Genomic DNA, 15,439 nt, shown 5'->3' with positions numbered 1-15,439 from the left:
CTTACAATTGGAGCAAATTCTCGCGATAAAACGTTTGTTGTGGTAAAAACAAGGAAAGTGTCAATGACTTTGGTCATTATCACACTTTTTTCGTGTTTGTTTTGTGTGGAGACTTTAATTTAAGTGGATCTCAATCTTTCTAACAAACAATCGTACATTTTAAACAAACAAGCCAAAAAAGTATGTGGGAACTGGCTAGACACGTTTATCTTAATTTCTTTATCGGTAAAGTCTTGATAAGAAATCACACTAGAACGAGTCAAGTGGCGTTAAGTTGTGCAGATGGAAAAACAAATTCGCAATGAAGAATCAAAAGAAAATATTTTTTTAAATTTGTTTTTCCTGTACCAAACTCGGAGTTGTTTTACCAGTGTCACTAATAATACAATTGCAGAAAATCGTTTAGACTGTACATCAGAGGACGTCAGAAAAACATACAAGTAGAAGAATTATGCAGGTTGTGGCCTTATCACAACTCCAAGAAACTCGGAGAATTTCTAGAGACGCGATGGAACTGCTTGAAAAACAAAAACGACAAAGTCTCCATAACTCAAGTGTTGTGGAACTGCTTCGGGAAAACTTTTCTTCTTTTCGGGCTCTTCCAAGCAACCTTTCAAATAACTGTGATATTGTAAGTTTTTTTCCACCACTTCTAGCATTGAATGTTATTTCAGATTCGCTCAACCTTTCCTCGTTGGAAAAATCGTCTCGTATTTCACTCCTCAACAAACCGAACTGTCCAAACACGGCGCTCTTTGTTACGTCTACATTCTAATTTTCGTTCTAACTGTTAAGGCGCTGTACGGAAGCAATTACACCCTTCTGATGGCACGCTTTGGAATACAAATTCGCACGGCTTTGTGTTCATTTTTGTTCCGAAAAATACTCAAACTGAGCTCCACTCATTTAGATGATCTCTCCACTGGGAAAGTCCTAACACTCATTACTAAGGACGTCCAATCGTTGGAAAACTTCGCTGTGATTGGAAACTACTTATGGGTTTGTCTTCTAAAAGTGCTCATCATCTGTTGTATTTTATACGTAAAAGTTGGTTTGTCTTGTTTTGTCGGAATCGGGTGCTTCCTCCTCGTGATGCCCTTGCAAAGTACGATTGACACCACAAAGAACAACTTAACATGATAACTTTGTAGTTTATCTCGGTGGAAAAGTAAAGAAAATGAAAATTAACATGTCGAGAGAATCCGATCAGAGACTCCAAACATTACAAGAAACTATATCAGGGATAAGACTGATTAAAATGTACTCATTGGAGAACTTCTTCGCTGACAAAATCCACACGTGTCGAAAGTAAGTCGCTCATTCATCTTCTCCTAGTAACTCAACTTTCCAGAAAAGAAATGACGGCCGCTTTGAAAATGTTCATTGTAAGATTTGTAATTTTGACCATGGGGACTCTCAACTCAGAACTCGCGTTGTATTTGACTCTGATGACTTTCATAGCGGTTGGGAACAACATCTCCGGAGAAATCATCTATTTCATTGCTTTAGTGTCTCGACAGTTGATCTACTTGTTTGGAACCGAATTTCCGGATGTTATTTATCGAGCTTCGGAAGCTCTTGCAGCTGTACGAAGATTAAACGTGTCCTTGCGCAAAATGGAGGTGGTGCCAAGCACGGAAAAGAACACCATTAAAACTCCCAGTGTTAACGCAACGAATGTCACTCTTTCTCTCCAGAAGAAAACAGTTCTGACAAACGTGACCATCAACCTTCGCACGGGTTTAACAGTAATCTCAGGTCCTGTCGGTAGCGGCAAAAGCATCTTCCTGAAGACCCTCCTCAATGAATACAGTCCAGACGAAGGGAGTTTAGCTGTGGAAGGTTCACTTTCTTATGCTTCTCAAGAACCGTGGTTGTTTCCCGGAAGCATCAAAAAGAATATTTTGTTTGGCGAAGAGTACGATGTTAAGCGGTACCAAGAGGTCTTAAGAGTTTGCGCGTTAGTTTACGATCTCGAAGTGTTGAGGAATAGTGACGAGACCATTGTGGAGGATCGTGGTGCAAACTTAAGCAAAGGCCAACAAGCCAGAATTAGCTTAGCCCGTGCTGTGTACCGACAAAGAGATATCTATTTATTAGATGCTCCTTTCGCCGGGTTGGACACCCACGTCGCAACTTACGTTTTCGAGGAGTGCGTGAAGAAGTTCTTGATGAACAAGATAGTAGTTCTAGTCACACATAGTTTGAACTTTTCGAAAGAAGCAACGGATTTGGTGAGTTTCGAAAACGGTACTGTTAGTATCTCTCCAACAAACTTGAAGGTGGAAGACAGTTCAACCAAAGAAAAGAAGAAAAAGGTAAATGACCACAGTGAGGGTGCCGAAGAAGAATCCAACGAAACCACGACACTAGTAGTCAAAGAGAAGATATTCTATGAAGAGCAATCAAAGTCCGGTGCTGTTAACTTCGCAACCTACCAAAACTACGCAGTGTTCGGAGGTGGGGTCTTGGCTTTGATGTTTGTCTTCCTCAGCCAAGGCGGGGTCGTGTTGGTACTTAACTTCAAAGACGTTTTTGTTAGCAATTGGTGAGTTTTGAAAGTTCAACGAAACTTTAATATCCAGAGTTTTCAGGGTCAACTCTGAAGAAATTCTTGTGGTTTCTCCAAACTCTACTGAGACTGAAATACGTGACGAACACATGAAAGTGTTCCAAATTTACAGTTCTTTGATGGTACTCTTACTGACGATAGCGGTACTCCGGTCCGTCGCTGTTCTGCTCTTCGCGAGAAGAGCTTCAATTAGAATACATAAACAAATGATTGGACAAATAACACGAGCATCCGTCGCGTTCTTCGACAACAACTGTATTGGTAACATCATGAACAGGTTTTCAACCGATTTGACGACGGTAGACGAAATCTTACCTTTTCTTCTGGCGCGTGGGTTCAAAGTAAGACTTCCTATCATCGAGTTTTAACTATTTAACATTTTCAGGCAATGTGTTTGCTAGTAGGCTCTACTCTGGTCGTTGCTTTGGTGAACAAGCAATTTCTTATTCCAACAGCAGCTCTTTTTACTCTTATGGTACTCTGCAGACGCTACACCATCAAGACCAGTACAAGTTTAAAACGTTTGGATACGATAAGTAAAAGTCCAGTTGTTGGACACATTAGCGCCACTCTGAGCGGGTTAACAACAATCAGAGCGCTCAAAGCTGAAGAGACCGTGAAGAACGATTTCGACCGCCACCAGAATGTGTACGCGTCCACTTCTTGCGCATTTCAGAGCACCAGTAAAGCCTTCATCTTTGTGCTAGACTCTCTTGCGGCGTTATTCAACACCATCATTATAACGAGATTTTTTGCAACTGGTAAATCAAATTGTTATAACAACTTAATCTGAATCTGCTTTTTCAGAAATGACCCCAGGAGATGTTGGTTTGGCCATCAGCAACGCGTTTTTGATAACCGGCGCCTTGCACCTCACGGTCTCCGCCTGGACCGAGCTGGAAAACCAGATGACTTCCACTGAGCGAACGTTGGAGTACACGCAAATAAAAGAGGAAAATTCGGGGGGAGTGGAAATTGAGAACTGGCCTAACAACGGCGAAATTATTTTCGAAAAGGTGTCGTTAACTTACGATACACACAAGTCTGTTTTACACAACGTTAATTTGAGAATTGAATCGGGGGAGAAAATAGGCGTTGTTGGTCGAACCGGTGCTGGGAAAACTTCCCTCATTTCTTCACTTTTCCGCATGTATGACATTGAAGGAAAAATCATCATCGACGGTGTGGATATTAAAACTGTTTCGCCGACTTTTCTGAGATCGCATATCTCAATCATCCCTCAGGAGCCCTTCGTTTTTTCGGCGACCATCCGTGAGAATATTGACCCGTTACAACAGTTCTCTGATGAAGAGATTTGGAAAGCTGTCGAGAAGGTTGGTTTGATGAAACACATCAGTTCTCTTGATCTTCAAATTGGTACACAGAGTGTCAATCTGAGTGTTGGTCAAAAACAACTCTTGTGTATCGCTAGGGCAATTTTGCAGAAAAACAAGATTGTGGTGTTGGATGAGATCACAGCCTGCACGGACGCTGAAACTGAAAAGACGATTCATCAGGCGATTGAAGAAAACTTTTCGAGTTGTACAATTATAACTATCGCTCATAAGTTGCAGACTGTTCTTCGCAGTGATAGAATTGTTGTTTTAGATAGAGGGGCGGTTGTAGAATGTGATGCACCAGCAGTATTAATGACGGATGAAAGTAGTTTGTTTTGTAAGATGATTGCGAAAGGAGGGTTGTCTATAAATCGAAATAAATAATTCAAAGAATTCTTTATAATCTTATAAATTTTACTTTAATTTTACGGACGGAAGAAAATAAAATCTATTTTTTAGCCTTCTTGAAATATGTCAGTGTTCAAAACTCGTCACTTTTTTTTTTAACATCCACCAAGCGATGAGTTTTTTTTAAACGCGTATAAAAACAGGAGTCCAGATTTCCAGCATAAGGCTTTTGGTTTCGTATTTTACTTCTAATATGCTGTTACAAAATATGTAATTTCAGCTGTTAATTTTTTATTTTCACTAGGTACTTCATTGTATTTTTAAAGATTTGCATGGCTTTACATTTTTTTACAATGTCAACCGTCAAATTTAAAATCAGAAAGACATTAAAATTAACTAAATACATACTCTTAGTATGTACTTATATTAAAAAACGAGTCTGAAGTTTATAGCACTAGTGCTGGAAAGGATAGATATGTCATTGTGTTTTTAACTTGCATGAGTGACTGGCCATAAATACCATAAAGAAAGTTTTCAAACGTGTGCCCTACAACATTTTATGTACGATTGTTTTCCACTTCTAAATTATTAAAAAAGATATTTTGAAATTATCTGTCATCCAATGTCAAAATAAACCAATTTGACCACTGATTTGTCTGTCGTATCTAAGCAAAACGCGTGCATTAAAACTTTTATTATACAGTGCACTAAACGCCTACCTTTTGAACAAAAATAAGTGCAAAAGTGTCTATTTTCTAAACGATGGTAAGAGACTAATCCTTTTTTTTCAAACGTCATCAAAATTCACTATTTTTTAGTCCTTTTTAGACAGTAAAGTAGGAAATTTTGTTATAAGCAATGAAAAGGGCTCGTTGCCAACAATTTCGGTTTACTCATTGTCGGTCGGTGAAGTGAATCTTTCGTAAAAACAGCAGAAAAGTGGCTTTTGCTGTCTCGTAATTTTGCAAATGCTCGGCTATGCTACGCTTCGCTTCGCTACTGCAATTTAATTGCTCGGCAAAAAGTACCACTTTTCTGCCGTATAACGATATCAACCTTTTTTTAGAAAATTTTCCTACGTAACAAGCTATTAACGCATACGATTAACTTTATATTTAGTGTTTCCAATAAGCTAAGGAAGATAGATAAGATTTCAATTAGATAAGAAGATAATCCCAATTATATATAAAGGTTTATGATAGATTGTTACTTGAAGTTCACTTAGAAACTACTACAAAATGTTGCTTGTCACGGTACTGTGCTTAAGTGTTTCTTTATCCTTTGCAGTTCCATCAAACCTGGTAAAATCTAATTTAATTCCAGCAAAAGTGCAATTTCTTGAACGTATTATTTTAGGAACCTGCAAAAACTAGAAGTGCTCTTGTTAAGACACCCAATATTAAACCGTATCATTCAATTTTTTTAAAATCCGTTGCTATGGCTAGGTAATGTTTCCTGCGATTTCCTAAAGACTACGACGTTTATTATACATAGTTTAAAAATGTTGAACTATTAAATAAAACACTTGTTGTCTTAATAACTATTATCGATAGGTTCGAGAATTATTGGAGGGCAAGCTGCTTATGCTGGTCAGTTTCCATTTTTGGCAGCTTTGGACATTCACACAAGTGATGGCGTATACTTTTGTGGTGGCGCTCTTTTGAACACAAAATGGGTAGTCACTGCGGGACAATGTGTTGACGGGTAATATTAACACACAGGTAAACTACAACAATGGTAATGAAATAGTGACGATGTCTTTATTTCAGACTACATCAAACCCATTAATCTTCTACCATCTGTGAGTTTGTCTGATGGTTCTGCCCTTATAACCATGGGATGGGGTCAAACCAGCAATGGTAAAACTCTTACTAAACCAATGAATAAATTTACTTTCTTTAAATCGTAGACGATGGTTCTCTCCAAGACAAAGTTTACTTTGTTTCTGTTACTACTTTATCCAATTCGGAATGCAAGCTTTACTACGGTAACCAAATTCTTGATAGCATGGCATGTGCTGAAGAAAATTACAATGAAGGAACCTGTTACGTACGTTGATTTCATAAACAAAAACGAACAGAATTAAAAAATTATTGTTTTAGGGAGACATTGGAGGCCCTCTTATCATGTACGTAAGTCGAGGACAAACTATGCTTGTTGGAGTCTCCAGTTTCATTAGTCAAAATGGTTGTGAAAGTACCGATCCCTCGGGATATACCAGGATATTTGACAATGTTGACTGGATTAAGAACACTACCGGTTTTATATGAAAAAACTAAATCCTCAAAATGAATAAAAGTTTAAAATGTGACTAAGTTTATTTTGATTGTACTAAGTAAATGAGCTAAACCTGCTGGTAAGTTATGGCCATAATTCACTAGTGAGATAATTTGGTAACCAAATATTGCAATGCATTATACACATAGAAAAAAGGAATTTGTTCAGTTGTCCAATATTAAATCATGCCAGGCTGGTCACGTACATACTTACATAGTTTGTTTTTATTCTGAATTCTTGATGTGGATGTTTCTGACGACTGTCATTATCAAGGTTTACAATTATTATTATTACCTTAATAACAATGACAATTACCACTAAACTGTGTGATAACAATCAACATAAAATTCAAATTTATTTAAGGTAATTAGCTTGGTACTTGGTCCATTACTACCTATTATGCAATACACCATGAATAGAGTATTTTTTCCACCAGCCGTCATTATTCGATCCGTCAAAATTGGGGTTTTATGATGACGTAAAACATTCCATGAAATGTTAAAAAGGTCATCAAATTAATTTATTAACGATAAACATTAAAACTTGAATTTGGGCTTGATTGTTGTGCTTTAAACAGCATTCAATAAATTTACAATAATAGGTTTATCGAAAGTCCTTAATTTTCTAAAATAAATCGCATGTTAGCAAAACTCAACCAAACTGCTAGCATGACAAAAAGGATTTTGTCCTTTAACAATAAAAATGAAAAAAGAATTAATAACTGGCAAAGCGACAACTAACTTTTCAGCGTTATTTGGCGGCTTGCAGAGCACATTGGTGATCCCATATATGCTTTCATGGCTTAATGTCCAGAAAATTTGGAAGCTGCTTTATTTTTCGAACACGACCCACTTTCGCCTGAACTCTACATGTGCGATTCCGCCCTGAATTGTCTTACATAAAAATAAAGTAATCTCCATGTTCTTAACGGTCGCCATGTTTGCCACTGAAAAGATTTTTAACGAAGACAAAACATTACACAAAAATACTTTTAACACAAGACTTCGGATGCTCAGTCGATAATAATAAAAAAAAAAAATCTATTCCTCTATTCTCGGTTAATTCGAACTGACGAAATTCCGGTCCATTGAAGTTTGTGTTGACAAACTACAGTAGACCCTTAACATTCGCGGGTTTGACATTTGCGAATTATTCAACATTCGCGAAATGTCATACCGCTTTTATGTGTTTTCGGAACAATTCTATGAAATGTTGACCAAAGTGCGTTTCTGTTTTCTGTCATTTCTTTAGTATTTTTTGTTGACTTAATATGTCTGAAGTTCCACAGTTAATAGACTTAACATTCGCAAAAACATTCGCGTCTTGAAGTTGGAACGGAACGCCCTCGAATGTTGAGGGTCCACTATACAGGGTGTTATGGAAATGAGTACACAAAATTAAAATATACAGGATGTTCAAAAAATAGCGGACCAACTGATAAGAACGTCAAACTCTAAGACGCTGTGAATTGGAAATGCTGTTTAAAATTTTTATTTGAAGCTTCGTACGGGAGCAAAATAACTTTAAATATAGCGAAAAACGGCAACAGTGTTCAATTTTTTCGGTAATTATTAGGAGTATAATTTTGAGACCAGAGCAACACTTTGGTAGTTACAATTATTAATAAATCATGTAATTGGTTACTATGGTTTGCAATTAATTTTGATAACACCTGACCAGTAAAAGTCACAAAGTAGATCAAGAACCATTTGTTCTCTTCTTGGTGTGCGAATAGTCTTGGGTCCTCCATGATCCTGATAAATTTGGTTCCAATCGACCCCATCTCACGTACCTGTTGATAAACTCGTTGAAAAGTATTCTTGGAAGGAATTTGCCAGTTAGGAAATTCACAAGCCTTACTGCCCCTTACTGCTTCTCGACTGTTTCCTGCAGGTGTCGGTATATTCAGCAAAATTATACATCTTTAGAGAAATAAACTCCTCTAGTTTGTGACACCTAAAAAATGTTTGACTTTTCTAAAAAAATGGTCATTGTCAGGCACTAGGCAACAATTAATTACTGAATTCTTGAAGTGAAATGTTGCCAGATTAATTTTGCGCTTTTGAGCTTAATTTTAAAAATGCAAAATAACGTTTTGCATCAATATTTAAGGCATTTAAAGACTGCAAGTATGAAAATGTCACCCAAAACATGAACTCTAGTTGAATTTTGTAAACCTTGAGTTCATTGTAAGGAAAAATTTGTGCCATAATTAGCGCCCCTTTAAGTGGCTGTAGATTTCCAACGAAGCACTCAATAATTGAAAAAACTTAATTTAGCTACTAGTTATTATCTGAAGATTCACGTAGTGAATAGTTGGTCCGCCATTTTTTGAACACCCTGTATATTATATATTGATATAATATTGTATATTGATTTTAAAAATAAAAAATTTTGAACTATTTTTCCTAACAAGTTTCATAGTGGACGCTTGATTTATAAAGCAATTTGTTAATCCAGTTCTTGATATGAATTATTGAAAAGTTATTGTCTTTATGTTATATTATCATTAGATAGTTAGAACTTTAAAAGTTAACTACAGTTTAACCATACGATCGCCCTCTTACATTGAGCAGTTATTTATTAATTACATTGAGCAGTTATTTATTAATTTGTTCCATTATTACAAAAACTAGACCTCAGAACAAGTAAGAAAGGGTTCCGTTTAGAACTGCTTTTGCACAGAAAACTATTTAAAACTGTTTTATCCGACGACCTCAATATAAAATGTCAAAACTCGCATGACTTTCCATTAATGAAAAGAATTTGAAAATGTCAACTGAAATATAAACGTAAGCAGAAAGTTATTTTCTGGAAACCATCTCTGAAAAAGTAAAGCAGGAAAATTAATTTCTGTTTCTCTTTCGATCGGGTAAATAAGTAATGCGAGCCAAAAACATCCTTATTAGAGTAGCAAAAATAACACAGCAGTCAAGAATCCTAGCTTCTTTTCTAATTTTCGTTTCTGTTTTTTCATCGACAAAATCCACTACCCAAAATTCCAAAGGGTGCAAAATATCGACCATAAAGTTATTTTTTAAAGATCACTACAGCCATGCAGATTACTCCCTACAAAATAATGAAAGTAAAATAGCCGCCATGTTACAATATTGATTTCTTACCCAGAACATTTGCAAAAAGAAATTCCGTACTTAACAAATTTAACATCAGTGGGTTGAGTGATAAAGAAAAATATTTGGATACATAACAGCAGAACATAATACCACAACAGACACTTGAGTGGATTTTTAAAGGTTTGAACTGAAAGATTTTATGTCCCAAAATATAGGGTAGTTGTAAAAGATCATTATTGGTGCGATTCGCAGAAAAAAAAATTCGAAAATTTCCATTTAATGTCACAAAAAGGTTTCATTGTAAAACCTTGGCGGCAACTACCTATACATGTTATCCTTATCTCTGACTTGGAAAAGTCATTTGTAGATCTATGAGTTTAGTAGAGTAAAACTAAGAAAACTGTCCGTCGTTATGTTATCATTAACCAAAAATAGTTTAAAACGACGTATTCAGCAGTGTTAAATTCTAACCAAAATCGCTAGGAGTTACTTTGGATGTGCAAGAGAAAGATAAAAAATTTAATGAACTCTATAATAGACCACATGATTTTTCTGTTTATTTGAACCGTAGTTATTAATAATATAATAATTTGACCATTCCTTTTGACGCAGTTTGTAAACTTTTTGTCAGTAGTCGCTAATCAACTAATCCCAAACTTTCTTCTTGTCACAAAAAGTTCAAAGATTTTTAACCCCGATATCAGACAACGCAGTTTAATATAATGGCCAAATTCCACGTTTCGAAACGTCACCGTTTCCGAGAAAAAAATTATTAAAGTTTTCTGCAGAAATCGTGCGCCACTGAATTGATGCGGTCTCAGTACCATTTATTTTAATGTCAGTTCAGACGAAAATAAAAATGCTAATAAATAAGTGGCAAAAAATGTTTTATTGGAGTTCCCGCCATTTTTTTTAACATAAATCATGCTAAAGAAAAGTGAGTTTGACAGTGCTAAATTGTTCAAATTTAGATTATTTTAAATGTGATTTTTTTATTCTTTGCCAATGGTTTCTTCAAAAGTGTTATGATGGACCTAAAGTTTTAAAAAGTGATTTTTACGGATAAAACTAAATTGGATTGTCTATATGAAGGAACAACTTCGATTCTTATTATAATTTCAGTTTGTTCCACAAAGCGAAAAAAAAACACGTTACTACCAATGGAGATAAAAATTGGCTCTTTTGAGAGCCCAGTTTATTTCAAACAAATTAATTTTCCACAATGAGCACTTTTGAAAATGTAATTTTAAAACTAGTAATTAAGTGAAAGTTATACAAATCCTATATAAGCGAGCTTAAACCTTTTTTGTTCGGTTTTTGCAGTCTTTGGAAAACAGTGGTGTTAAATTCAGTTCCATAAGCGTCGAATAACGGGGAATTTGAGGGGTTTTTGCCCCATTCAAATATAGATTTTTTTTGCAGTCATTATCTACGACAGTGTTTCATAGTGGGATTAAAATCTTTGCACTTTATTCGAGTACACTCTGTATTAATTAATAAAACGTTTGTGATTGGTGAACTTTCAACTTTTCAAATTTAAAATCTAAAAAGTTGAGCATATTCACTCTCAAATGGTAAAATAGAACGAATTCTTTGCAATTTCTGTGACATCCTATTAAAAAAAATGTGGAAAATTGTATCCTTAATTTTGCTGGTTTCAAAGTATTTTGTCGGGTTGCAAGTATGTGGCAATTTAAAGTTGGTAGCATACCTCCATTATTGCAGCTTCATTAGGTGTAAAAAATACAAAAATCAAATTCACAAAATTTTGAATTAAAGAGCTCAAAATTAAATAAAAAATATTCGCACAAGAAAAATGCCCCCTTTTGGTGATTTTGCAGAAAAAATGTTAGCATTAAATTCACTCGAATTATGATCACTTCGCCGGAAAACCCCCGGCTTCAGGAGAGCTGACGCGGAAGTGATTTTTTCAACTCCAATCAGTGCGGGTTTTCTTGTAGCTATATGGAATACTTATTGAAAATATTAATCCATCCTTATACTTGCGATATAAAATTTAAAAAAAAAAACGCAAAGCAACATTAATGATTAGTTTTAGATGAATTCAAACGGATTTAGTCTCCCCGGACAGTATAAAAGTAGATTACAACTATTTCAGTGTGATTCAGAAGACGTAGATAAGTATCAAACCATTATCTAATTATGGCAAATAACTTCCAATCGCGTGTCTATAATTGTAACGATAAAAATGGAGCTTGGTCCATATTTTATGTCAGTAAATCATTGTAGTCTGCAATGGGTGCGTTGGTGGTAGTTATTATTATTATTCAAAGTATTTCATGTAAGTTTAAAACAATAAATAGTCTTTATCCGCCTGTCATCCAATGTTGAACATAGTTTTGTCCTGTTCAATAGCGATAGTAATTTATGGTACAAGTGAGTTATTTTAGATATTACCTAGAGGAAGTTTAAAAACTTAAGAGTGACATATAATGTTTTATCCAAGACTCAGCAATTTTTACATAATCGTGATAACAGAGCCAAAAAGAAATTTGACAACGTCATTGCGTGGTTACTATTCAAAAAGCACAACCCGGATTATGAGTGTCACTTTCGTTATAACCCTCGTTACTAAGGGTAACGTAAGTTATACTTATGACTTACAATAATTTTATCTCACTCAGTTATAAACCACTTTACGTGTTACCGATAACCATAATTATATCTCTTTTGTATGCGTGTAGTAGATAAAATGCAATTTTCATTAAATATTTATTTTATTTTCAAAAATAATTTAGTGCGAAAACTTATCATTGTTAACATGTTAGGATATGAAAAACATATAAAACCGACCAGACATCATTTTTCTTCGATCGCTAGTTGATATAAATAATAAATAACAATAAATAGGACAATACGACAATCATCTATGTAATGGAATCAGAAAATTGGCTTCCGTATTCCATTCACAATATAATTATTTAAACCAATAAAAAGCTTTAATAATTTAATTAGTATCATTTTCTATTAAACTGGTCGTTTCTTTGTGAATAAAATGTAATTATTATGGTAACAATTCTAGATGCCGTTGGAAAAGAATGGTCTTATCAAAACCAAAGTAAGTTTAAATAAAAGTCAAAAATAATTCGGGAAGTACACCACTTATTTTATCTTTTTACTCTCTTAAGATCACTGGCCAGATTCTTGCAAAGGAAAGTTACAGTCACCAATCAAAATAGAACACGCAAGTGCCACCCCCGCTGACTTCAACCATTTCGATTTTGATGACAATACGTACAGACAAGAAAATGCTTTCTTAACCAACACTGGTCGTTCTTGTTCGTATCATTCAATTCATTATAAATAATAATTAATAAATGAAGCTTTTAGTACAAATTCATTTTTCGGACAATGAAAACTTTCCAACTCTATCTGGAGGTGGATTAGAAGGGACGTATATTTTGGAAGCTCTTCATTTTCATTGGCCTGCGGAACACGTGGTGAATGATCGCAGGTCTGCCTTTTGTTGTAATTAGATCAATTATTAAGTAAACTTTAGATATGCTCTAGAAGGACACTTTGTGTACTATGCTAAAAGGCATAAAAATTTACGGAACGCCCTCAAAGTGAAAAATGGAGTTGCTGTTGTTGCTGTGTCTTATGATGTGAGTAAAATTAAAAATTTTAAATCTGTGATAGTTCAAATTCTTTGTTTTAGGTAGGACAAGTGGATAATCCAGCATTTGAATTTGTGGAGGACATACCATTAGTAGCAAATGATGTCAACGAAGCAGTACCAATTGATTATCCCATTTTGTTGCGAAATTTTCTTCCTATGAATACTGACGATTTCTATCGCTATGAAGGTTCACTTACTACTCCAAATTGTGATGAAGTTGTCGTTTGGACAATATTTTCGACGCCTTCCTACATTTCACTACTCCAGGTAAACAGTAATAATAAGCGTAAGTACAACTTATACGAAACCAAATTTTAGCTAGAAGACTTGAAATCAATTTGGGATGAAAACGATATGCCTCTGGAATCCAACAACAGACATATTCAAAGACAAAATGGCAGAACTATTTATATTGGATAACCAAAGTTTATTTCTACATCCATTTTTAATGTAGTATTTCTCGATTTAAAAAAAAAACGACACCAAATAATTCTCGTCTGTCTACTTTAAGGGGATATCAAACAAATTTCAGTATAGGGCAAATTCAATGTATTTTTCCAAACACGATTACTCGAAAACTATTTGAGTAAATTGCTTTCGGTTTTTTGCATATGAATCTGTTCAACGTGCACTATGTTGAATGCTATATATAATTTTGGTAAAATGATTCTTTAATGACTTTTTGATTAATTAAATACGTAAACTTGGCTGAAAGCAAAATAATTTTTAGCATTCCACATGCGTAGACTAATTTTACATAATGTCGACTAAACAGATTTTTTTTAAAGTTAATAGTTTTTGAGAAATCGTGTTTCGAAAATTTCATATTCGAAACATGTTATCCTTGTTTAGCAGTAACATCTCTTTTCTCTGTACCAGAGAGGTCTGTAGGTCGAAATGCGGGTACCATAAATCAATTTTGTAGCCGAAGGGATAGTTTACAACTGAAGCTTTTCCATAAACACACAAAATCTTAAATTTGCCTGAAACAAGATTTTTCTCTTTCATTCAAACTGAACGTAGCTTTGAGGACAATCATTTCAAAATTTTGAACTTTATATCTGATAAATTAGGATTTTAAATTGTTTTAGAATAGTTTTAGGTGATAAATATTTCTCTTTATCTTTATTTTTTAAGGGCATCTCGAACAAATTTCAATATAAGGCAAATTCAATGTATTTTTCCAAACACGATTACTCGAAAATTATTTGAGTTATTTGCTTTCTGTTTTTTGCATATGAATCTGTTCAACGTGCATTATGTTAAATGCTATATACAATTTTTGTAAAGTGAATATTTAATGATTTTTGATTAATTAAATACGAAAACTTGGCTGAAAACGAAATAATTTGTAGCATTCCACATAGATAGACTTTTCAAAATTCACACATACGTATTTTGAGAACGACCAGACAGTATTATAAAGTCTTGTTGTCAAAATTATGACTTTGGGGTGGTGAGAAGACTGAAAAATTTCTCGTAATTTAAAGGTTTTAAAAGATAGATCAATCACTAAAACAACAGAATATAATTATTACTTATCCAAAATGCACCAATAAAGTAGTACTTTATTCCCTCATTTTAGACAAACAAAGTACTCTTTTACGGGTCGATTTCAAGTCACTGCGTTAACGCAAATTTGCAACCGTTGCCAAGGTATGAGCAATGTGATTGGCGTTGCTATGTTGCAAATGGGATTTGCAGTAACGCAAGTCACACTTGAAATCGAGCCCTTTGACAGCAACGTCATAATTTGTTGTTTCGTTGATGAAAGCGTTTTCAGTTCACTTTTTGAAAACCAGCAACTTTAACAATTCTAATTAATTGGTTAAAGTAAATAAATCCCTTCGCCAAGTTCGCACCGTTCGCACAAACTGACAGATTTCTGGATTTGACAATGTCATCCCCCTCTACCTCATTACATTCCAGGTGGCACCAACTCTTCCAAAATTTCCTAGCAATGTACAATATACTGCTCACTCATATTAAAATTCCAAATCGCTTTGGCAGGCAAATGAAAGACTGTTGATCGGGTGCCCCAACCGGAGTACATATGTACCCGTTGACACTAAAATGGGGGCCTCGCTATCAATTGGAATAAGGTATATGTTCACTATTTTTTGTTACATTTACAAAAATCTTGGACAAAATTCGAAGATCTCAGTGCATCTATTAATTCTTCAATTTTTGC

The 15,439-nt window shown here is 34.7% G+C and overlaps 3 protein-coding genes across 6 annotated transcripts; all 3 read left to right on the top strand.

Moving 5' to 3' along the window:
- Nucleotides 1-6,115, top strand: LOC148173913 (ATP-binding cassette sub-family C member 4-like). 3 transcript variants are annotated; one of them, XR_015770188.1, is made up of 10 exons: nt 1-344; nt 395-631; nt 675-1,105; nt 1,152-1,308; nt 1,352-2,548; nt 2,595-2,913; nt 2,958-3,333; nt 3,380-3,906; nt 5,811-5,978; nt 6,027-6,115. XR_015770188.1 is itself a non-coding variant. In XM_088037354.1 (9 exons), the coding sequence occupies exons 1-9, from the start codon at nt 283-285 to the stop codon at nt 4,291-4,293; spliced, it is 3,645 nt and encodes a 1,214-aa protein (XP_087893480.1). In that variant the 5' UTR covers nt 1-282; the 3' UTR covers nt 4,294-4,302. The 3 variants fall into 3 exon arrangements, 2 of the variants coding, with proteins under 2 accessions (XP_087893480.1, XP_087893479.1); XM_088037354.1 differs by lacking the exons at nt 5,811-5,978; nt 6,027-6,115 and having other exon boundaries at nt 1,352-2,234; nt 2,283-2,548; nt 3,380-4,302; XM_088037353.1 differs by lacking the exons at nt 5,811-5,978; nt 6,027-6,115 and having other exon boundaries at nt 3,380-4,302.
- Nucleotides 5,929-6,568, top strand: LOC148173912 (epithelial serine protease-like). The gene is made up of 4 exons (XM_088036764.1): nt 5,929-5,932; nt 6,027-6,116; nt 6,167-6,306; nt 6,360-6,568. The coding sequence occupies exons 1-4, from the start codon at nt 5,929-5,931 to the stop codon at nt 6,525-6,527; spliced, it is 402 nt and encodes a 133-aa protein (XP_087892890.1). The 3' UTR covers nt 6,528-6,568.
- Nucleotides 6,569-11,844: 5,276 nt separating this feature from the next.
- Nucleotides 11,845-14,382, top strand: LOC148173911 (carbonic anhydrase 14-like). 2 transcript variants are annotated; one of them, XM_088037220.1, is made up of 7 exons: nt 11,845-11,910; nt 12,652-12,687; nt 12,758-12,907; nt 12,960-13,083; nt 13,129-13,234; nt 13,288-13,515; nt 13,567-14,382. In XM_088037220.1, exons 1-7 carry the CDS (start codon nt 11,865-11,867, stop codon nt 13,666-13,668), a joined length of 792 nt encoding a protein of 263 aa, XP_087893346.1. In that variant the 5' UTR covers nt 11,845-11,864; the 3' UTR covers nt 13,669-14,382. The 2 variants fall into 2 exon arrangements, with proteins under 2 accessions (XP_087893346.1, XP_087893345.1); XM_088037219.1 differs by lacking the exon at nt 11,845-11,910 and adding an exon at nt 11,950-12,005.
- Nucleotides 14,383-15,439: the final 1,057 nt, after the last annotated feature.

This window comes from Gnatocerus cornutus, chromosome 5 (assembly GCF_029298725.1).
Source record: "Gnatocerus cornutus isolate USDA-ARS CGAHR chromosome 5, icGnaCorn1.1, whole genome shotgun sequence".
In the NCBI taxonomy this organism is placed as follows: domain Eukaryota; kingdom Metazoa; phylum Arthropoda; class Insecta; order Coleoptera; family Tenebrionidae; genus Gnatocerus; species Gnatocerus cornutus.
Note: the sequence above shows the minus strand (reverse complement) of the source record. Positions and strands in the feature narration are given on the sequence as shown.